The following is a 24,590-nucleotide window of genomic DNA, read 5'->3' on the forward strand; positions in this document are numbered from 1 at the left end:
CCCCTACTGGCTGACATTGACTGGATGGTCACGCATGCCCAGTCAGGAAGTTCAACCATCTTCAAATGAGTTGTTTTCTCCACCTTTTCCCAAGGGGAGCTCTCCAAATCGTTCCCCAACAAACATTCAACAGGCATGGTGGGCCTCACAGCTACCTGAAGAGTACCAGAGACCCCCCCCCACTCTAAGGGAACCTGAGCCATTGGACAATGACTCTCTGTGTGTCGGGAGCAACAACTCGGCAGAATGCATGGGGAATAATCTGCTCTTGAGACACCAGGTGACACCTGACAGCTGTCACACTAGCTCCTGTATCTCTAAGAGCCCCCACCTTTTGGCCATTGATGGTCACTCGCTGCCCATATTTCTTAGTGTTCTGGGGCAGCTGAGCTTCTGAGACCATCTCACAGTTTCCTAAAGAGACTAAGGTCATCTGTGCGGGACCCCACCCACCTTGGACATCAATCTCCTCCCACAAGGCTACACTAGCCATCTGCCAGGGCGGGGCACCAGTCGGTGCAGGTTTACCAAACAGGCGGCATCTGGGATCACTCGCCTTGTGACCCAGGTCACCACACTTGTAACATTTCCGGGGTCCCTGTGGAACAAGACTACCTGTCGGGACCCCTTGCTTTCTCTCAGGGGGAGGCTGGGAACCTTTCCCATGGTTCCCTTGGGAATTACTTTGGGGCCCTTTGCGGAACTCCTTCTGTTTACCCTTGTCCCCCCCCACTCTTCTGCTGGGGACCCTGCCCACCTTTGCCGGAGTCTCCCACGTGAACCTGGTGGACACGGGTGCTCACCCAGCGGTCCGCCTCCTCAGCAAGCTTCCTATAGTCAGCTTGGTATATATCAGATGCTGGCACAGCTCTGGAAAACAATTATCAGACAAGTGTTCCCATGCAATCAAATCAACGAGACCTTGAAAATCATTAACCTAGCTGCCTTTTACCAACATCCAATGCTCTGCAAAAGAAAGTGACATATTCAACCCAAGTACTGTTTTCTAACTTCTTGCATTTCCTGACCCTCTGCCTATAGAGCTCAGGTGTCAAACCAGCAGCAGACAGCAATGCATCTTTCATGTGGCTGTATGAATTGTAGACTTCAGAAGGCAAGTCCAACAATGTGTCCCGCACCTCACCAAGGAACCTTCCCCACAGCCCCACTCCCCAATCTCTCTCAGGGACCCGGTGGGAAGACATGGCTACCTCATAGGCTCTGAACCACCGACCAATATCATCATTTTTGTAAAACTCTTGTACTGACGGTACACTGCCACCAGAGGGAGTAACTTCTAAACTTTTGGTTTTAAACTCCAACTCCCTCAAAACTTTTTCATGCTCAAACTGCATTTTCTTTTCCTCAATGTCTAACCTTCTATATTCTAATTCCAGTTGCCTATTCACCTTGAACTTGGTCATTTCCATTTCATGCCTCCTTGATCTCTCTCTGTCCTCCAACTCCTCTGGAGACAGACTTTTGCCAGAACCAATGCTACCTGCAGGGGAAGGTAATTTCCTTCCTCTTGAGCCCAATGGCTCTTCCTGCTGTACTTCTGCATGGTCATCCTCCTCAATCTCAGGAGTTTTCCTTGCTTCTACCCAGGCCCTCAGCGCCTTGTAGAATTCTTCTCTCTTTGTGCACCCAACAGTGGAAACCTTGAATTTCTTGCAAAAATATTTCAGCTGCTTTACTTCGTAGCTTTTTAGCCTTTCTTCTTCCCATTCAGACTCCATGGAGGCTATGGATTCTGTATCTCCCATGACAACTGAATCAGGCATCTTTCAACAATAGACCAAAAATCCAAAAAGGAATCTACCAAAAAGTATGTGGTATCGTTTTGGTCTGCACTCACTAAGTAGTGTTCACCAGTCACTGTATATGAGTCACAAATGCAAATCCAGAATCCCTTCCGTTGACCACCAATGTTAGATTTGGTGGTCTCTAGTTGGCACAGGTAGGTACTTGTGGCAAATAGGGACCCTCGTCTCTAGTCAGGATAAGGGGATTACACTCCTAAAATAACCCCTGCTCACCCCCTTGGTAGCCTGGCATGAGCAGACAGGCTTTATCTCAAAGGCTTTGTGTGTTAAGCATTTGTGACCACATACAGTAACCCAGTGACAACACTACAAATGAACACCACACAGGTTTTATATAAAAAATAAGTATACTTTATATAGAGTTACCACAAGACCATAAACGACAAAAATACACAATACTATTACTTTAAGATGGTAGATTAAGCTTAGTTCAGTTCAGTTCTTAGATGTGACACTTTGCGTCAATGTACTTTAGGTTGCATTGCGCTTCCACGACAAGCAATGTTGCAGCGAGGGGAATGCGGCAAAGTTCAGATACAAAGAAATAAAGACGTGAAGATCTTCCAGATGCGGCACGCTTCTCGGGGATGCGAGAAGTTCTTGATTCGATGCCTGGGCTGCAGCGGCGACACCCTGACGATGCGACGGCAGCAGCTCCAGCGGCGACACTCTTCTCCCACGATGCATGAAGCTTCCGCACGATGCAACAACTACAACGGCGACATCCACGATGCAACAGCAGCAGCTCCGATGGCGGCGCGCTTCTCAGGGATGCAAGGTGATCTTCTTCGATGCGGTGCAGTGCGACAATTCCAGCGGTGACACCCTCCTTCGGAGTTGCGACGGCAGGCTCAGCGACTGCGACATGCTCCGACCTCGTTGCGAAATTCTTCTCTTGATGCTGTGCAATGCAACAGCTACAGCGGGGACACCCTCCTTCAGAGTTCTGACAGCAGCAGCAGTGACGGCGACACGCTTCCTCTTCGTTGTGGCACACTTTTCTCCGATGCAGTGCAGTGTGACAGTTCCAGCTACGACACCGTCCTTCGGACTTGCGACGGCAGGAACAATGACAAGCTTCTTCTCGTTGAGTGGCACTTTTAGCTCCTTGCGACACGGAGTTCCTCAGAAAGCCCAAAACACCAACAGGCACTTCCAAAAGAACTCTGGGGGGCTGGGGGGTTGAAGTCTGTTGTCCCCGAGACTTCAGCAGGAGGCAAGCTCTTTTCCAAGCCCTTGGAGATCCTTCACAAGTTGAAAGCAAAGTCCACAACGTTCCTTTCTCGAACCTTTGGCAGTAAGGCAACCACTGCAGGCCAATCCCCCAAGCAGCACTTCAGCTTGGGAATAGTCTCTCCTCAGTTTCTTCAGGTTCCTCTACTCAGTAATGGTTTCTTCTTGTAGTCCAAAAGTGATCTAATTTCATGGGATCAGGGTCCCAATATTTATACCCCAAAGTCCTCTGTTCTCTGAGGGGAGAGGGGCCTTTGTCCAGTCCAAACCAGTTCTGAAGCCCTCTGTTTACCAGACTTCTCCTTTCCTTTCACAGTGCAGGGCAGAAACATCAGATGCCCCACAGGAGGTCTATCCAGCATTGTGGAAGGCAGGCACAGCCCTATTCAAGGTTCAGGTGCAACTCCTCCCTCCCATCTAGATGCAGATATCTCTATTCACCACTGGGTGACTCAGCCTGTCTCTTGGAATCCCCCAGCCCTGTCACTCACAAAACCAGACAAAGGAATACACAACCTAGCAGAGGCAGGTTTGAATGGTTAGACAAGCAAATACCTACTTTCTAAACGTGGTATTTGCAAACACAGAATGTTAAAATCAACTTCACTAAAAGATGTATTTTAGCATTCTGAGTTCAGGCACACTAAGCTCAAATTTCTACCATGTTCTCGGAGACAATTAGGATTATGAACATGTAATAATCTAACAGCCCATTCTGGCCTATGGAGAACAGGTAGCCTTGCAATAGTGAAAAACGAAAATGGCTGTAATTCACTATTAGGACATGACACACACATCAGGGCTTGTCCTACCTTTTACTTACAATGCACCCTGCCCTTGGGCCTACCATAGGGGTGACTGAAATCAAGAAAAGGGAAGGTTGGGTGCACTTGCCCAGTCAGCTGACAGTACCAGACTGCACGCAGGCTCTGCAATGGTAGACCTTAGACACATTTTACAAGGCTGCTTATGTGGGAGCACCACCAGTGCTGCAAGCCCACCAGCAGCATTTGGATTTACACACCCTGGGCACACTCAGTGCACTAGACTAGGGTCTGACAAGTAAGCCAAATAGCCAAACATGGAACCACTGATTAATACATCAATTTACAATAGGGAGCACTTGCACCGTGGCACTGAATAGCAGTGGCACAGTGCCCAAAGCATCCAACACCAGCAAACACACATGAGGCAACAGCAGCAAAAATGGGAAGGGAGACCCACGCCAATGGTGCCAGGTCTAACACCTGTTATCACAGGACAAGACCAAATCACATGGTAAAAATCATCTGGGGCTTGCCTGCAATGGAAACGCTCAGGATTAGTCTCGCCTTAAACAACCTGCCTGGGGCGAGGTAGGCACAGTGTAAGTGGAATGTCTGGATTAATCTGAGCCTCATCAACATAGTCAAGACGATGGGAGCCATCAAAGCTTCCCGCCGGTCCACAACTTCCAGCAGTCCAAGCCAATCGTCCCAGCGGGTACAAGTGCCATGAGCCTATCTAGTAAATTGAGGATTAAAGTACGGTAAATTGCAGATCCCCCACCCCTTACCAAGCGCACCCAGCATAATTTTGGGTTCGATCAGGCTGAGGTCAGGAATGGGTGTGTCGGGGGAATATGCACCCATAAAGCGTGCTGCAGCTGGAAATATTTGTGGAACAGTGTCCCGGACATAGCATATGTTTGCCAGAGCTCTTAAAAGGAAGCCATGTGTGTGCCTCTCCATATATCTCCCACGAGCATAATACCAATGGCGTCCAACTGGCTAAATCCATCGTGGGACGCCACCTTTCTAAAACAGGTCCTGTGCCACAGGGGAGTTTGTTGCATGAGTTTGTTCTATGAGTTTTGCCCACCAACCCATGTGGCGAAGTGCAACCCAAACACCTACCGGGTCACCTCAAGAAGCGTGCTCGAGATTGTATCACAGTATAGCATCGTCATAACACATAGGAACCCCAACCCAGCGTGGTTCTAGCCTATAGGCCGGATTGGACGACTCACCGCCCAACCAATCGTTAAGTACCAATAAGTGTGAGGCCAGATAGTAGAGGTAAATGTTGGACATAGCCAGGCCACGCTCTGAGGAAGCCTGCAGACAGGTTGTGAGTGCTAGGCGCGGTCTTGAATTATGCCATAAAAATGCAGTCACCACTGAGTCCATCTCCTTAAACCAGTGATGAGACATCATTAGGGGAACGTTTTGCAGAAGGTAAAGAAATCTTGGTAGTATCATCATTTTGTATAGTGCCATCCTCCCCATCACATTCAGCTGAAGTATTTGCCATCTTTTGAGATTGGCTTTGACCTTGGGTGTAAGGGGTGTAACATTTAGGGACCAGGTCAGTTCTGAAATCAAAGCCACATGGATGCCAAGATATTTAAAACAGAGGCAGCGGATGGAGATTGATGTTTGTCAGTCCACGCAGTCCTGTGAGGGGCCTAAAGGAGCAAACACCGATTTGGTATGGTTGACAACGAGATTCGATGCCTCCAGAAAGTAGTCCAAAAACTGCATACATCGGGGCCCACTACAGGCCGGGTCTGCAAGGTAAAGGAGGACATCGTTCGTGTAAAGCATGATAAGATCTTTGTGCTCAGCCGACCATTGCCAGCCCCGGACCTACTAGTCTCCTCATATAATCTGTGCTAGCGGTTCAATCAGTTTAACAAAAAGGAGGGGGGAGAGAGGGAAACCCTGTCAGTTCCCCCTCCTCATTGGAAACTCAGCGGAGACTGCCCTGTTCACTTGGACTCGGGCAGTGGGGTGAGAATATAAAACTTGGCCCATACCAAGGAATCGGGGTCCAAAACCAGCATTGTTCAGCACCTGTGCCAAGTAGCCTCAATCCACTGTATCGAAAGTTTTTTCGAAATCTAGTAGCAGAAGGGTGAGATGGGGTGACAAAAGATGTCGAGGCAGCCAATGCCACATGAAGGCGTCTTAGGCAATGCCTGGTGCTCCTGGTCAGCATAAAGTCACATTGGTCTGAGTGAATCAAGGGCCCAACTACTCAACGTAAACACAAAGCTAGGATAGTTGAAAAGATCTCAACTTCTGCATTAATTCAAGATACTGGGTGGTAAACATAACAGGATACTGAGAGGGGATGGGTCTTCGGTATCACCACAATTGTCACCTGATCAACCTCTCACGAGAAGGAGCCAAGCTGCAGTGCCTCTGTACAGGTTTATAGAGGTGAGCGACCCAAACTACCCTTGAGGGCTTGGGTAAATGTAAATAGTAAGGTAAGGGATGCCTTCAAGAGAATTTATTTCAAAACTGTATTCAAATTGTTTAAAGTAACTTATAAGGACAAAGTAATGGTCCCAAGGTTGAATATTCAATTATGAATTTTAACGTTCACATATGTTTCATAAGATGTAAGCAATAGTCAAACACCAACCAGAAACAAAAAATGAAAAGCAAAACAAGATTAAGCGGGTGTATATGAAAATATCGAATTTATCTTCACATGAAAAAGCAAAAGTTTATCTATACAAATATATATATATATATATATATATATATATATATATATATATATATATAAATAAACAGGTCTACAGGAATTTCAATAAAACATCAATATAAAACACTGTAGGTCCTGCTAACACCTTTCCTTCTTAACAGACTTATAAATTAATTATTGGTAGGAGAAGGCGATGGTCAATAGAACGTTAAAATTCATAATTGAATATTCAACCTTGGGACCATTAATTTGTCCTTATAAGTGACTTTAAACAATTTGAATACAGTTTTGAAATAAATTCCCTTGAAGGCATCCCTTACCTTACTCTGTACAGGTTTAACAGGTGTGGGAAAATAATAACTCTAAAGTGGCTACAAAATTCAGTGGTTTAGCCTTCAGGACCAGGAGTTTTGTCAGTCGCCATTGCTGAAATGGCGTCCTTAACCTCGTCCACTGTGACGGGTCCCCTAAGTCCTGACATTCAGCGTTGGAGAGGTGGTGGGAGATGCACCTCATCAAGAAAAGGCCTGACTACTTCAGTTGCCGGTCACAGAGTGGCAGTATAAGTTGAAGCATAATATTCTGCAAAGGTTTGAGCAATCTCCAAGGAGGCACAGTGGGAGCATCCCTTGCCGTCGACTATCTCTGGTATAACTCTGAACAATAATGGTCAGGACACTAGCCTATACAGCACCTTCCCATTCTTGTCTCCCTAACTGTAGGCACTGGCCGTTGAGGCCGGCTAAATCTGCTTGCTTTGTTCAAAATTATAGATGACTCCAATGCAATTTTATTTTAAATAGCATTACATGCTGGTACCCCTACACCCGTCAGCTTCCTTTGATACTATTGCCCACAACATCCTCGTCCATGCTCTACAAAAAACAGATTGGGCTTTCAGTGTACAGTACTTATTGGTTCAATTCCCGCCTCTCCAACAGGACTCAGAGCATCTATCCACACTAAGCTGTCCGCTTAGGTGTACATTAATGTTCCATCCTTGCTTTTGTACTGTACAAATTGTACATTTAACCTCTTCAAAAATATTTGTCTCAACAGCTGGTATGGACTTTCACCAATACACTAATGACACACAGTTGCATCTATAAATTGACAGCACTGAAAACACCTAACTCTGTGGCTTTCAGACATCAGTTTAGATGGATGAAACCCAAACTAGAAGAACAAAAATTAAAAAAAATCTTCTGTCACCTAAAAACACTGAGGCCTTTTCGCGAGGCTTAAACGACAAATTACCAGCCTTAACCATCTTTCCCAGGATTACTAAATCATCTAAATCTCTTGTTTTTTTTGTTTGGATTGACATCTCAATATTGACATGCACATTAATTATGCATTACCTACCTCAAAGCCATCCTCCACTCGTCAGCTAGGCTAGTCACAGGCACATGAAACTTTGACCAAATAACACCTGCCCTCAGATCTCTAAAAGCGAACACTTTGGAAGTTCACTATCAATACATTAATTTATGTCGGTTAATGAAGGTTTGCATCTAAATTCTCCTCCCCAACTCACTCAAAAACTAAAACGGTCTGAAAAAACACATAGAAGCTCAAACTCTTTCTCTCAACGCACATCAATTCAAAAAGCCTTCACCCTCAAATGCACTTTCTCAGGGAATGCCTCCCAAGGATACATGACCTATCCCTTACTCCCAATTTTCAACCCTGAGCTAAAATGTAATTTATTGAATCTGGTCAAATTCATTTATCCATTGGTTTTAATTAAATTATATATACATATTTGTTCGCGGGCTGGCAACATTTTGTAAATATATGCTGTAGACCAATTTTGTTGTCTCATTTCACCATGCAATTCTACATCGCCCTTTCTTCTGTTTTCTAATGTACAATGCCAATTCCAGTCATTGGTTCAACAAATACCTTTATGAAGAAAGGAAGTACCTAAGAATCCTGGAGAAACAATGGAGACAAGCGCCCTTCACCACTAATTTGGCCACGCTTCGTTCAGCAAGATCCAAGTATCTTAAGCACATCTTCCTTTCGAAAAGCATCACACTTCAGAACCCTCCTCGACTCAGCCAAAAAAAGACTCAAAAAACTATTCGATCTCATCAAGAATCCATACATCACAGCGCGAGTTTATGCACATTAGGAAGCGTATTTTTAACTGTTTCCTCCTTCTAATATCTTGGTTATTTTACTTTATTCTTACCTTGGTTTTAAACTGCGCTAGGAAGCGCTTACTGCCCTCATTGCCCGCACTGTAAAATTCGCTCTAGGCGATCCAAAGCACCGCTCTTAGCGGGTCCCCTGTCACTGCCAATCATCATACAGGCGCCATCTTAGGTGAGGACGCGCCGCTACTCGGCGCCATCTTGGTCTGCGCTCTAGCGCTACGGCGAGAGGGAGGAGAGACTACAAAAGAGCCTCATTCAGGTGGGTTGGCCTGGTAAAGGCGCCCCCTGGGTGCAGCGCTTCGGGATCACAGCGCGAGTTTATGCGCATCAGGAAGCGTATTTTTAACTGTTTCCTCCTTCTAATATCTTGGTTATTTTACTTTATTCTTACCTTGGTTTTAAACTGCGCTAGGAAGCGCTTACTGCCCTCATTGCACGCACTGTAAAATTCGCTCTAGGCGATCCAAAGCACCGCTCTTAGCGGGTCCCCTGTCACTGCCAATCATCATACAGGCGCCATCTTAGGTGAGGACGCGCCGCTACTCTGCGCCATCTTGGTCTGCGCTCTAGCGCTACGGCGAGAGGGAGGAGAGACTACAAAAGAGCCTCATTCAGGTGGGTTGGCCTGGTAAAGGCGCCCCCTGGGTGCAGCGCTTCGGGATCACAGCGCGAGTTTATGCGCATCAGGAAGCGTATTTTTAACTGTTTCCTCCTTCTAATATCTTGGTTATTTTACTTTATTCTTACCTTGGTTTTAAACTGCGCTAGGAAGCGCTTACTGCCCTCATTGCACGCACTGTAAAATTCGCTCTAGGCGATCCAAAGCACCGCTCTTAGCGGGTCCCCTGTCACTGCCAATCATCATACAGGCGCCATCTTAGGTGAGGACGCGCCGCTACTCTGCGCCATCTTGGTCTGCGCTCTAGCGCTACGGCGAGAGGGAGGAGAGACTACAAAAGAGCCTCATTCAGGTGGGTTGGCCTGGTAAAGGCGCCCCCTGGGTGCAGCGCTTCGGGATCACAGCGCGAGTTTATGCGCATCAGGAAGCGTATTTTTAACTGTTTCCTCCTTCTAATATCTTGGTTATTTTACTTTATTCTTACCTTGGTTTTAAACTGCGCTAGGAAGCGCTTACTGCCCTCATTGCACGCACTGTAAAATTCGCTCTAGGCGATCCAAAGCACCGCTCTTAGCGGGTCCCCTGTCACTGCCAATCATCATACAGGCGCCATCTTAGGTGAGGACGCGCCGCTACTCTGCGCCATCTTGGTCTGCGCTCTAGCGCTACGGCGAGAGGGAGGAGAGACTACAAAAACGAACCATGACAACGCGCAGCGGTCGAGCGCAGCGGGAGCGCCGAATGAGCGCCGGAGGTGCGCCAGAGGTAAGCCCGTTTGCGCCCGTTCGCGCTGGGTCGCGCTCAGGGCTTAGAACCCCTGCCCCCCCGGCCAACCCCAGCCCCCATTACTCCCGGGAGGACCTATTTTCCTGTAGGCAAGTGCTATTACCGAGTTGTCAGCATGCCCTGGACTTTAATAGTGGACAAACCCATTGTTTTCACTGCCCTTACAAGCTCTCAGAAATCGAGGAGACAGCTGACGATGCTAAGGGAAAGTTGAAGATGGCATTAATTAATTGTCGTTCGCTGCCTAAACACGCCACCAACCTTTCCCTTTTAATTAGCGATCTGGACATTGATATTCTGTTTGTAACAGAAACTTGGTTGGGAGCTACATCAGCCCCAGACATAGTACAGGCCTTGCCCCCAGGCTATCTGATCCAACATAAGGATAGAGGACTCAAAGGGGGAGGTGGAATTGCTATACTCCACAAGGAATACATAACCTGTCGAGTGTATGATACCCCCATCCCAGACTGCGAGAACCTCCATTTCTTCTGCTCTCTATCCGCAGTCCTGTCCATATCCGGACTGCTGATTTACCGGCCGCCGGGTTCCCTGGGCGGATTCCACGAGGGGCTTATAGAGACCTCAATGGATCTCGCAAGTAGAACCTCCAATTTCTTGGTCCTAGGGGATTTGAACATCCACTTCAACCAGGTATTAGATACCACAGCCACTAATCTGCTTAAGAACCTGGAGGCCATGGACTTGACTCAAAGGGTCACAGGCACCACGCATGTTGGTGGCAATCTTTTGGACCCAATCTTTTCCAACTCCATAGGGCTCTCAGTAAGTAACCCCCTCCCAGTCCCTTGGTCCGACCATTCAGTCATTTGCTTCTCTTGGAAGCTGCCTTTAGGCATCCCCACCCCACCTCTTCACTCCTTCTCGACCAGGGTTTGGTCCAAGTTGGACAGAGAGGAGTGGGCAAATAACCTTAGGAGCACGGCCCCCCCGCCTAATGCAGATCCGGATGGGGCTAACACAGATTTTAATCAGTGGCTTGTTCAATCATTGGATAAGGTACTTCCGGTAAAAACTATGGTCAAGAAAAAAAACCAATCATCACCAACCATGGTACAATGCCGAGCTTAAGACCTTGAAACAAACGTGCAAAAGAGAGGAGCGCCAATGGCGCAAAGATTTCGACTCAGACTCTGAGAAAAAGAACATCTACAGAGCATCCATTAAATTCTACAAAGCGGCGCTTACTCGGGCCAAAGCATCTTACTATGCCCAGAGAATTGAAACTGCCTCAAATGCTCCGAGGGAGCTCTTTCAGATTGCTAAAAGACATTACGCTGCAGTGGAAAAGGAAGCCCTGGCAATAAAGTGGGCTGTGGAAAGCCTACGATAATACCTAGAGGGCAGAGACTTTGTCCTCTACACCGATCACGCCCCCTTGGAGTGGATGGCTCGGAACAAAGGGCAGAATGACCGGGTCTTCCGCTGGTTCCTGTCCCTACAACCCTTCCATTTCAAGACAAAACACCGAAAAGGGTCTGACCAGGGTAATGCCGATTTCCTTTCTCGCTACCCTCATTCTTCAACCCGTACAAGAAGGACAGCTAGGGGAAGGGGATGTGAGATGGTGCCGCGGACTCCCCTACCTAGACGCTGCCCTCCCACACACGTACCTCCTTCCTTTCCACCGGGACTGCAACCCCGCAAACACTTCCCAGTGTCAGAAACGGGGCTCGGAGCAGCAACCATAACAACCGGACCCCCGCCCTTCTCTCTCTTACAGGAGCCAACCAGAGACCTACGTCCAGAGGAAGTACATCCCTCTGACCCCGGAAGTCCCGCCCCCGTGGCAGCACCAGAACAGGGAAAAGCCGAGACCAGGAACCAGAACGCCGTCGGAGCATCGTGGCAGGACACTCGGACTCTAGCGGAAGAAGGAGAGCAGGTGTACGACGAAGACGTGTGGACCGAAGAGTGGTGGAGTCCTCAGGAGGTGGCTGAAGAGCGGCCGCGACTCACTGGAGAGTTGCGGCGGACCTTGTGAGTACCCTACGACTTCCTTTTCGGTGCTCGCTAGGAGCTCGCTGTATAGTCCCTGTAAATAAGTCCCATCTCCGTAGAACCACGTTCCTTGCACTGTATCATATATGTATAGCACCCTCACAGCGTAACTAGCCCTCCCCCACACGACCCGATTCGACACCCTTTCTGTCTGCCACCCTGCTTTTCCTCCCCCGATACCTCCCTTCCCTCACGGTCTCTTTCCGTCCCCCCCCCTCACTGCCCGGGTGACGGTGACTGTTACAATTGTGCCTTGAGGCCCAAGATAGGACTAACGGTCCCTTGTTTTCTTCTCTTGCTGCCCTCCGTGGATCCTCCCCAATACCGGAGCCGTCGTCGGAGTCCCTGAAGACCTGGACCCGAACCCAAGACCCGGAGCGGACACCGGCATCATCCCCTGGAACCTTTTTCTGCTGTGACTTTACTTTCTGCCTTCTGTAAAAATAAAACTAACAGCATAGCCAACTATATTCGGCCTCCTTGCCTGCTTTTCCGGCCTGCAGCACACCCACCATCACACTCTCCCTCTGTCAAGGCTCCCTTCCTGTCTCCTTCAAAACTGGGCAGGTTACCCCTCTGCTTAAAAAACCCACCGCTGATGCGAACGACCTCAACAACTTCTGCCCCATCACGAACCTACCTTTTCTTGCGAAAATAAAGGAAAGATGTGTAGCGAAACAACTCTCCTGTCATATCAAGGACAATGATCTTCTTGAGAATATCCAGTCTGGCTTCATTCAAAACTGCAGCACTGAAACAGCCCTGCTGCAAGTGATTGATGGCGTGCTGCGGATACTCGATTCGGGGGACTCTTATCTTCTAATTCTCCTTGACCTTTCTGCAGCCTTTGACACTGTCAATCATAACACTCTCCTTAACACTCTTCAACAGAGAATGGGCATGGAGGGCACTGTGCTTAAATGGTTTGCTTCCTTCCTCTCTGATAGATCCCAAATGATCACAAGCATTTACAATGCAACGGTCTCGGCATTGCAAAAGTTAGAGCTATTAGCATTGTAAATGAACGCGAATTTAAGGTCTTGACATTGTAAATGACAAGGTCTTTTATTTATGTTTTAAAAACCAAAACATCAATAAAAGTCATTGTTATTTACAATGCCAATAGCTCAAAGTCGCGTAATGTGTATGTCAAACTACAGTAGCCTCCTGACGAGTGCCCTTTCACTTAATTTTTTACAAAAGAAAGCCCTGGCATTTCTTTTTTTACAAATTAAGCACAGGTGGTGTCCGTGTCTGCATGGCAGTGGTGGTGTCCGTGTGTGCATGGGAGTGGTGGTGTCCGTGTGTGCATGGGAGTGGTGGTGTCCGTGTGTGCATGGCAGTGGTGGTGTCCGTGTGTGCATGGCAGTGGTGGTGTGCGTGTGTGCACGGCAGTGGTGGTGTGCGTGTGTGCAGGGCAGTGGTGGTGTCCGTGTGTGCACTGCAGTGGTGGTATCCGTGTGTGTATGCCAGTGGTGGTGTCCGTGTGTGCATGGCAGTGGTGGTGTGCGTGTGTGCATGGCAGTGGTGGTGTGCGTGTGTGCATGGCAGTGGTGGTGTGCGTGTGTGCACAGCAGTGGTGGTGTGCGTGTGTGCACAGCAGTGGTGGTGTGCGTGTGTGCACAGCAGTGGTGGTGTCCGTGTGTGCACGGCAGTGGTGGTATCCGTGTGTGTATGCCACTGGTGTTATCCGTGTGTGTATGGCAGTGGTCGTGTCCGTGTGTGCATAGCAGTGGTGGTGTCCGTGTGTGCATGGCAGTGGTGGTGTCTGAGTGTGCATGGCAGTGGTGGTGTCCGTGTGCGCATGGCAGTGGTGGTGTCCGTGTGTGCATGGCAGTGGTGGTGTCCGTGTGTGCATGGCAGTGGTGGTGTCCGTGTGTGCATGGCAGTGGTGGTGTCCGTGTGTGCGTGGAAGTGGTGGTGTCCGTGTGTGCGTGGAAGTGGTGGTGTCCGTGTGTGCATGGAAGTGGTGGTGTCCGTGTGTGCATGGCAGTGGTGGTGTCCGTGTGTGCATGGCAGTGGTGGTGTCCGTGTGTGCATGGCAGTGGTGGTGTCCGTGTGTGCACGGCAGTGGTGGTGTGCGTGTGTGCACGGCAGTGGTGGTGTGCGTGTGTGCAAGGCAGTGGTGGTGTCTGCAGATCAAGCCTATCATTCAAGTTCAGGGACTTTAATTACTGTTATGGCCTTCAGCAGCAGATTGGCATGCTATTAGATAGCCTGGAATTGTGGGCTTTCCAAAACAATAGGTATTGAAGGGAATACAGAGGGGTTCACTTGTATGTCTTATTTTTCCAGTAAAGTCTTGAAATGTACTGCATATTAGCATATGTGTTAATGACCGACGCTGCAAACCGCACTAGAACATGGATACTGCATACCCTCAATCCATTGCCCGCGTCTTAGTTTGCACGCGGTAGACAATTCATGCACGTGTTTAACGTGACGCAGGAGCAGAGTCCCGGGATGGCCTGTTTTGCAACACATCGTAGTTTTTCAGACTCATTGCTGAGGCGTTATATACACTATGCGGGGAGTGACGCCGAGTAGGATGTTTGTGTACCGTGAGAGTGGGAGAACCGGCTATAGATTCAGATCCGTTCTGAAGTTATGTGAAAGGACCTGCATCACCGCGATGAGGCTGCCGCGCGCCTCGTGAAGAGCGCCGCGCCCCCCTCTGCAGACTCCTCTGCATTCCAGAGAGGCGCGCGACGCGATCCGGTCTGGAATGCAATTCTGTTGAGACAAGACCTGGCCGCGCGCACAACGTTATCCTATGGGGAAACGCTGCGCGCGGCCAGGTCTTGTCTCCCTTCGGCGTCTCAGACTGCTGAGACGCCGACAATAGTTCTCGGCGAGAACGCGCTTTCAGCGCGTTATAGCCGAGCCCTAAAAAATAGCGAACAGTCTTTCATCTCCTTTGGCGGTATGTCAAGGTGTTCCTCAAGACTCTATTCTTGCACCCACTCTGTTGAACCTCTATTTGGAACTATCGGGAAATCTCCTTAGTAAACCCGGGATCCTCTATCATATCTATGCGGACGACACTCAAATCTACCTTAAGGCCTCCACTCACGATCTCTCCATCCTAAACTCTACTCTCGTCTCCATTCAAAACTGGATGTTAACTCATTAACTGATTCTGAATCACTCCAAAACTGAATTCTTCCTCCTTTCCTCCTCACTTTCTCCTCCTCCGGTTCAATCATGGATGGATCAGATGAATCTACTTAACAATAAACCCATCATTGTCGACAGCACAAAATCCCTTGGTGTCATACTTGACAAAAAAACTCAATCTACTCTCCCACACCAACTCCATTGCAAATTCTGCTTGATACCAACTGTTCCTTCTTTGGGGGATTTGTTGCTTCTTCTCAGAGTAAGACCTTAAAACCCTGGTCCAATCGCTGGTTCTCTCTAGATTGGAATACTGCAATTCTCTTCTTACTGGCCTCCCCAAATCCCACCTGCGCCCCCTTAAATCTGTTCTCCATTCAGCAACTCGTTTTATATATGAGGCCAAAAGAAGCGACCCCATCACACCCATTTTATCCACCCTCCGTTGGCTTCCCATTGAGGCAAGATCGATCTACAAGACTGCCAGTATCACCCACAAAGCCCTGCACTCCTCCTCTCCTCGCTACCTGGCGAATAAACTGAAACTCTCTGGAGGCTCTAGACCATCACGTAATGCGGAAAATGTATTGCTTGAACCTCCCACTTTCAAAAAGAAAAGCTCGATGGCCCAATCCTTTCCAGGCAACGTGGCGAGAATCTGGAACTCACTTCCCCCTCAGCTCCGGACCACCACCTCTTCCCGGTCCTTCAAAACTGACCTCAAAGTTCTCCTCCTTCAAAGACACTTCCAAATCTAATTCACGCCCTCTCTATTCCCTGAAGGAAGTTCTTCCACTACTGTACTCCATGCCTATAGAAGTGCCTTCCCAATGTGTTCTTGTGTTTTGGGTGTCTGCCATTTATTGCAGTTTTATACCTCTACTTGTATCCTGTACGCTTATGTAATTTGCACACGTCACTTTTTCCTCTTGTAACATATTGTTTGCTACCTCTTCTTGTATTTTGTTTGCTTTTGATACATGCACAATTGTCACCTTTGCCTCATGTAATGTAACTTTTGCTTTTGTAACATGTCCACTTGTAATTTTCTCCTCATGTAACACTACTGTTCCTATTGTGAAGCGCTCTGACACCTTCGGGTAAAGTCCGGGCTATATAAAAATGCATAAAATAAAAATAAATATGCACTGGCCATAGTACAGAGTGCTGTCACACTTACAGGATCAAGCAGACCTATAATAAGAGCTACAAATAAATATATTCACGTATTGCCTGTGGGTTCAAAAAAGTGCAAATTCCAAGAACTCACAGCAACGATGAGTCGTCTATCTGAATCTCTGCGTATAATGTGAGCACTAAAGGAATGTCGAAGAAAGGAACAGAGGTCTTTGCCAACTTGAACGACTCGCCATAAAAGTGGTAAAGATTACTTGTGTTGAATGCTCTCCAGTGTTTTGCAAGAAAATTACCACAAAGGAAAATAATTATTGCAGGAGTTCTACCTATCTCCCCAATAAATCACTCATACCAAACAACCTAACTCACTCAAAATATAGTCTCACAGTTAAAACATATAATTCTTTGACAGCACATTTGAAAGCTCACCTGCTGCTTTCAAATCTACTTTGTCTGTGTTCTCATATGTTGTTGCCATGTTCTATGTGTGGAATGTTGGTGAGTGTGTGAGTCAGTTGGTGGATGGGCTGAGCAGCAGGAAGGTTGCTGCTACTGGTTAGGCTCTATTTTACATCTTAATAATTAATCCTGAATAAACCTATTTAAGCAATCAACATGGAACCAGATCATCATGCAATTCACTACAGTAACCTTTGCCTCCAGATAGTAGAGATGACAAGGCAACATCATCGGTAGCTGCAAAGTCCATTTTAACAAACAGATCAACTATTTCGGAATGTTTCAGGATAACAACGTAAGAAAACGCATTTTTATTTAACAGAATTGCTTTATAGAAATTAGGACTCCCTAAAAACGGACTACCAACTTGATAAATTCTGTTCTACGTTAGCAAACCTTACACTTTTATTGTCATTAATAATGCTGAGAACGGGACAAAATGCTCGTTTGTAGCGCAAGGAATCCAGAATCACAAATATGCATGGACAGCAATATTAAATTGATACAGGTCATAAATGAGAAGCCGTACTTCCAACATTTCCTGCTCTAACTGTCACTGCAAAAAGTGCAATTGCCTCCACAGGCTGATGATGCAGGATTTCCTCGGGTCAGATAGTTGCTATCCTTTTAGCCTATTCCATAAAAGAATATTATTAGTACTACAGAAAAGACCATTACCTTCCACTTAAGAGTCAAGCTGTTCCCGAGTTAATGAGTCCACAACAAGCACGAACACATCCTGGACTACAACTGGCCTGACAGCTTCATGCACTAATGAGTATGCAATTCGAGTGACCAATTGATGACATAAACATAAACGACGGACTAAATACATGCCTGTAATTCAGGAAGTATACGGAGTAACATTCAGGGACTAAAGGAGACGTGTAACCAGTGAGAGGTTCCAATACTTACCACCATTGATGAATCAGTAGATCGCAAAAGTGATTAAATATTAGGCTATCAAGAGTTTTTTTTTATTTTTAATGAAAACGAGATCGTTGACACCAGAACATGTTGTTCTTTTATTTTTGTAATTCACATAGAAAAGACCAACTTCACTTATTTTTTATTTTGACAAGTAGTTTTTCTCCTAAACAGACGTAGGACTCAGGGCATTTGCGTTATTTGTTTATGTATATTCAATCAAATAATAACACCGTCCAAGATGGTTTCAACATTCAAAGTGGTAAGAGGCAACACTTTCAGCACTGGTCCCTCTTTTGTGTCCATTTTTGTTCAAAAGAGTCGATTTCAATTGAGAAGGCTGTTATGAAATAACAATATGTCCAACAGCGAGACCGGCGAATAAGTTGTTTCTTGTTGTGTCAAGGAACGTATGCTTTCACCTCATCTGCTCAGTGTTTGTACGGTGTGTTTAAACAACACATTGACCAGAAACGTAGCCTTGTTCTAAGATGTCTGCTTCTGTGATAGGCTACTAAATACATTTTCTGACAAGCTGCACGCCTGTGTCTGAACTACAATAGGGTTGTCGGGACTGGACTTGAGTTGTTAAGAAAACAATGGTGATTCTAGGACAGTGCACGGTGAGAGGAAGTCTCTCGGTGCTGCCCGCCGGCTTCTGGGCTGCGGTGGACGTGTGGGTGCAGAAGCCACAAGTGGTGAACAGGAGGCTATGCGGATCCCAGAGCCATCAGGATGCAGATAGCGACCGCTGGTTGGCCTCGGTAAAGAATGACTTCTGCGAGTCGGGCGGCGGCGAGGAGGACGTGGACATTCTTCGCAGTATTGCTGATCAGGGGGATCTTGCGGAGGTGCTGCCGAGGATCCTTATCCCAAAGGCAAACCCACACTACTCTTCAGTGCCCAGCAGTGAGCTGGTAATTAAAGGTATCTTGTATAAAGCAAGCACCTGTCCAGCTTTGTTTTTGTGTTTTTTGCAGTTATTGTTTTTTACATTTGTAAATTTAAATATACTGAATAATACCAAAGTCATACCGTACTAGTATGTCCTTCACTTTTGCGTGCGAGATCAACCCATAGGTCTGTAGTTTTTACTTGTTACTACATCTAATGTCCACATTAAAGCAAGCATTTGCAATGGAATAGGTCTCGCATTTGCGAGATTTTGAGCTCTTAGCATTGTAAATAACAATGCCTTTTATTTATGTGTTTAAAAATCTGCAATAATAAAAAGCATTGTCATTTCCAATACCAATAGGTACAATTTTTGAGAATGCGAGACCTTTTGAATTGCATATGCTTGTTTTGTGTATTGGTTTCAAAGAAAGCGGGTGCTCGTGTTATTGTGAAAGGGGGCACCTGTGTTGTTAATCTTAAAGCGGGGGCCATGCTGAAAACGTAAAGCGCGGTGCCCAGGGGTGGAACGGAGATGAGGGGCTACGAGCCATAGTGACAATATCGGCAACACTCCCCATCCCTCCCACAGCAATACTTTGGAGAAATAATCAGACGCAACACATTTTTAGTGGAGAAAATTGCTGCAGGTTTATTTGCATAACAAATATGCCAACATGGTGGATTATTTTACGGGCAATCCCAGGGCAGGCAGCCCCTCGCCACCTGCCCACCTGATGAGGCAACCTACTCGACCAACCGGTGTTTGTCTATTTGGGGGAGGGTATAGCCCCTCCCACCGGCGGACCGCCAGTCCACCCCTTACTCATGCCCCTCCCAGCTCAGGGGGGGGGGGCGGAGAGTTGCAGGCAAACCTAGGTTGTTCAGGTCCACAACCGCCCAAAGGACTAACGGGGCGCCGTCGCTCCTCCAGGGTCCAACGTGAGGACCTCCCTGCGGATTTTTGGCTTTCACACCCTTACTGTGCTCCTGCAGAGGGTACCCTTACTGTACCTTACAGCCTCTGGATCGCCCTGTAACTCCGCCACAGCACTGGGAGTGGCACCGTCACCCCAGGTCCCCCACCACGATAGACCTAGTTACCTACCCCCCTGCTGATTCCAAGGCCTCCCCCATATCAAGCAAGAATAGGTCCATTCCCCCTTTGGACAGGTGTATCCCTTCTGCATCTAAACACCATGTGGACTTGGCGTGCAGTAACCTATACAAGATCAAACCAAACCCCTGTTCTCAGTGAATATATGTATGGCGCTGTCCACCCTCCTGCGTGATGTCTCCATGGCTTCAACTGAACGCGCCCCCTGCCACAGCTGCCGGGGGGGGGGTACTTCAGACCACCATATTTCACTGGTCCCCCATTTGATGCTCAACTCACACCTCTGTGTATAGCGCTTGTTGGAGCATGTCCATCGAAACAAGCCAGTCACCACCCTAGGTGACGCCTTGTCCCCCCCCCAATTTCTGCTAATATTCTTGGGAAATGTTTTATAATACTTTGTATCACCTTTGTGCTTTAACCCAGAGTTTCCCCAATCTTTGGACCATAGCACACTTGTTGGAGGACAACCCCCACAACCTGCATGGCTGCCGGCTATAGGGCGGGCAAATTCACATATGTTTATTGTTGGAACTGTGGTCACCAGTCCCCTAGGGTAGCACGGCACGAGCGGGTAGGCATCCGAAAGCTTCTGTGTAAAGCGACCATACAGCAACGCAACCACTGAGACAGAAAAATGGGCATGCAAAAAGTGACGCCACTCCAGTGATCTTGTGTAAAAACTCAAGTCAACTTTATTAAGATAGAGCAGGTTCAGGGTATTAGGAATTCATCATAAAATTAGCTTCATAGCTCTCCTTCCAGACACCTGTGTGTCTTCACTTGGCATTAAACTTCAGTTGCATAAATATTAGATATTCCATAAATATTAAATATTGGATAAATACATTTTCAGTAAAACACAGGCCTGACCTATGCCTTGCCTTTGGTCAGCACCTGCATCAGAAACATTAAGGAGACAACCAAAATGATAGGTCATCTTATTACTCCCCAAGCAAAGCTGAGTGTCTCAGAACAGCAACGTGTAAATGAATCACTGTAGGCTTCTAATAAATATAGCACTACGTGGAAGTAAACATGTCATTAGGAATAAACAACCTCGTGGGTAGGTATAACCATTTCAGGAATCACTCCTAGTAGGAATAAGCATTGAGCAGGTTAACAGTTAAAGGAAAACTTTTCATTAGTTATGCATCATCCTTTCAAACAATATGCATTTCACCATATTATGCATCAACTCATTTCATTAGAGGCCAAGCATTTTCTTAGCAGTAACCTCTTTACCCTACAGATTAAATTATCATCTAAGAGGGCATCAGCAGACCCCTAACTAGGGTAGAATAACCATCCTTCTAGGTACGAACTAACATCTCACCACCCCCCTGACTAAACAGGCCATTAACACTCAGGCAGGAAGCACCATCCCCTAATCGTAGGTAAAACGTTTCCTTAGCCAGGAATAAACATTTCAGGGAATAGGAGTAACCCTTCCTCTGGAACAAAAACAATTGAGCTTTCGTTGACATTCAACAACTTCCCTATTTCATTAGGTATACTCTGGTTTGCAGGTGAGAATCAACATTCCATAGAGCCCACCTCTGCAAGAAATTCATGAGAATCATTTAGGCATGTTTCATGTAGAACTACACGTAACCACCTATGGGCAGGAGCCACTCTATTTCATTAAAGGTAGAATATTCAATTTCCTGTTGTGAACATTTCATAAGTGTATTATGCACATTTCTTTTAAATACAAAGCATTTCATTAAGCTACAAATACACTATGCGAAAAGGGCCTACATTTGCTGGCATTTAGCTAGAAATAAACAGTTCTCTAGGCAGAAGTTGGGGCTTTTCATCAAGTAAGTATCCCATAAGAAGGCACAACATTTTATGAGAGAATAAACGCTGCCTTGCTCAGCCATAAACAGGCATGTAGCCTTAAATAACGATGCCTCAGGCACAGGTGAGCACCTCCGTGGACTTTCATCAACAGGTCAGTAACTCATTCATTAGGCGAATCATAACATTAGGCAGTAATGGACACCTCCTTAGATAACTCTATGCACCTCTACTCCCCTAGTATTCCTTCAACCTTTCCTTAAACATAGGTGGGACACTGGTGTAAAGGGCCAGACAACATCTCCCCACAAACAGTGTGGGTAAATCATTCCTTCCCGCAGCACTCCTTTCTCAACTCTTAGGTTGGTAGTATAAACAGAACAACTCCCCAGATAGAGGGTCAATGGAGGGCTACTGCCCAATTCGGAAAGCCTCGTGGGCACGACAGGGGCCCATGGGGTTTAACAACAGTGTTCCCCAGGGGAGGGGCGAACTCGGGGCCTTTTCCGGCCTTCCGCCCCCTCCCCTGGGGTTTACCTTCGTTCTTTGGGCCTCCACCGGGATTACGCTGGCACGTGGGGCCCTCGCTGCCTCTGAGTTTCACTCTTGGCCCATCCGGGGCCTGCACCGGCTCGTAGGGGGAGCTCTGACTCTCTCAGAGCCCTCCTTGGGGATGACCGGCTGTTCCCGGGCCTTCCGCAGCCTCCACGGCCCGGGAACCAATCAGCACGCGGCTCCTGGGGGCGTGACACTGGCAGCCAATGGCTGCGCGGCTGATGAATCAGTCGTGGCACCCCCGTCACATGGGGTGAGTGTCCCGGCCTCCCCAGGCCTAGCGTGGCCTGACGAGAATTCCCGGCGGCCTCCTCACCTTCAGGTCCGGCGCGGCCCACAGCAACACGGCGGCTGCCCCTCCTGGCACCGGGGCCCGTCGGGCGATTGGCAGGCGAAGTTGGAGCCTCAGGGCAACGCCGGCGATCTCCTCAAAGAGCGCCACGAAGTCACAGCAGCGCTCCGGGTACACAGCACCTCAGCAGGCGACGGGGGTGGCAGCGCTGAACAGCGACGGGGGCACAGCGCTCCACACAGATTCTTCGACCCCAGCGCGACACAAGATCCAGCAGGTGAGCGATTGAGGCAACCTTCCAGCGCTTCTCAGGGGGCACAACGCGCAGAGGCTTCAGTGCTTGACAATTACGGCGCTAGAAAGGCCACAGCAATTCTTGGCACCCGAGGGATGTAGCGCTCCTCAGGGCACAGCCATTCCGGCAGTTTACAGCGCTGGGCAGATTCAGCAATAGCGCTTAGTGCAGTGAGCTGGATTTAGCGCTTCACAGCCACTGTCTCTATTTGTAGCGTTCTGTTGAAAAACTCTCAGCAGGTTCCACAGGACAGGTCACACAACAGTGGCAAACCAGAATAAGGGATCCCAGGGGGCGTCAGGGGGCACAGGGAGCAACACAGCGCTAATACCTGGGTGATTCTTCTAATGTCCTGTAGTGATTCAGTCTCTTCTTGGCGCTTTATGTTCCTTGCGCCTGGTTTCTTCTCAGCGCTTTATGTTTCTTGCGCCCTTGTAAGTTTCAGTTGGTTTCTTGTTTCCTTGAAGGGGGTTAAGTTGGTGGCTGGTGTTAGATCTCCTCAGCCAATCCCCTCAAGTGGTCCCTGGGGGTTCCCTGCCGCGGGGCTAGGTCAGAGGGGGGGTTACAGGATACCTCAACACTTGAAAGGCAACTCCTAGGCCCTGTCTCTTCCAGTATCATAAGTACCTGTCCTGACCCTCATTGCCTATCCTCCTGCGTAGGTTCTTCCCCAGGTCTTCCCCTCAGTCTCTCTCAGGAAAGTTTCCCTCCCTCTCCTTTTATAGTGCCAGTTGACAGTTGGTAGTGGCAGTTGTTGTCACCTCACCTCTCCCAGAAGGTTCCAGAGGCTTCCAGGAGGTTCCACCATTCTACCTGTGGGCAGGCTGGCAGGCTAAGATGGATACATTGTTTGGAGGGTTCCAGCCAGGCCCTGGCCACTAGAATGCGCCCACTAAACCACGCTGCAGCAGCAGTGGTCAGTGGCAGCCATGTTAGGGGTATAAGTCACCTGCACCTTAACATCAGTTTCACAGTACACAGGGCTTTCCTCACTACACAACGCCTATACATTGTTGTTACCATGAGGGCATTCTAAATTAAAAGGGGAATAAAGGCGAAAAATTTTGGGGAAAGGGCCAAGTCTCACATTTATTGTTACTCAACTCCATGCTACTCTATTTATTGACTTCAGAAGGATGAAATGCTGAGTGAACCTACCAGGATCTCAACCTGTGACTCGGAGGTCAAACACAAGTCCTATCAGTTCTGCCACTCAACAGGCCTGTGAACATGAAACCCAGGGCCGACTTCTGAACTCTTCCCTTACTCGGACATGCCTGCGCTACAAACCATATCTAAAAAGTCTGCCGACCGCCTGACCATGAAATGCAGTCCCAATGGTAACTGACCACTCCCAAGGAAAATGTGCATAACTGACGCAACTGGTAGCATGCAAACCCTATGCTCAGGGGACATGGAGGAAACTTATTAGTAATGTACCTGCACCCTCTTAACTATGACTTCAAAATCTAGTCTGGTAGTTGTCCGTATAGTGCTCCATCCCCTCTCATTCAGCACTATAGGGCAAACTGCACCCTCTTGGGAAAGGCAACTCCCGGCCTAGCTGACCGAAAGTGCCTATTTGCGTGTAGACCAAACAAATGTCTTTGCCTATTCCATTTCTGGCCGCAAAGTACGATGACATTGCCTGCCCCAATCCCGAGCAAAATAAACGAAATCTTTACTGCTACCAATGTGACAGTTGCTGGTGTTAATGATGGTCCAATATAGCACAGATGCTGTACTATAGCCTTAGATAGACCCAACAGGGGGTGATCCTTTGAAATGATGTAGGTACCACCACCGCCACACCCAGCATGTGACTCAGCCCAGGTTTACTTTGCCATGACCCCTCCTAAGTCCTTAGAG

The 24,590-nt window shown here is 47.8% G+C and overlaps 2 protein-coding genes across 3 annotated transcripts in view; one reads left to right on the forward strand and one right to left on the reverse strand.

The window, feature by feature from the left end:
• Window positions 1-17,644, reverse strand: part of ACOX3 (acyl-CoA oxidase 3, pristanoyl) — a 502,436-nt gene extending 484,792 nt beyond the window's left edge. The window contains exon 1 of the mRNA XM_078678532.1: window positions 17,517-17,644. The gene's annotated coding sequence lies outside the window, so the exon portion shown is untranslated. The remainder of the gene's footprint in view (window positions 1-17,516) is intronic.
• A 441-nt stretch (window positions 17,645-18,085) lies between these two features.
• Window positions 18,086-24,590, forward strand: part of TRMT44 (tRNA methyltransferase 44 homolog) — a 275,854-nt gene continuing 269,349 nt past the window's right edge. The window contains exon 1 of one of the 2 annotated variants that reach the window (XM_078678533.1): window positions 18,086-18,692. In XM_078678533.1, coding sequence (XP_078534659.1) covers window positions 18,365-18,692 — 328 coding nt within the window. In that variant the 5' untranslated portion in view covers window positions 18,086-18,364. The remainder of the gene's footprint in view (window positions 18,693-24,590) is intronic. The other variant, XM_078678536.1, reaches the window with a different exon arrangement.

Source organism: Lissotriton helveticus, chromosome 2_2 (assembly GCF_964261635.1).
Source record: "Lissotriton helveticus chromosome 2_2, aLisHel1.1, whole genome shotgun sequence".
NCBI classification, from domain to species: Eukaryota; Metazoa; Chordata; class Amphibia; order Caudata; family Salamandridae; genus Lissotriton; species Lissotriton helveticus.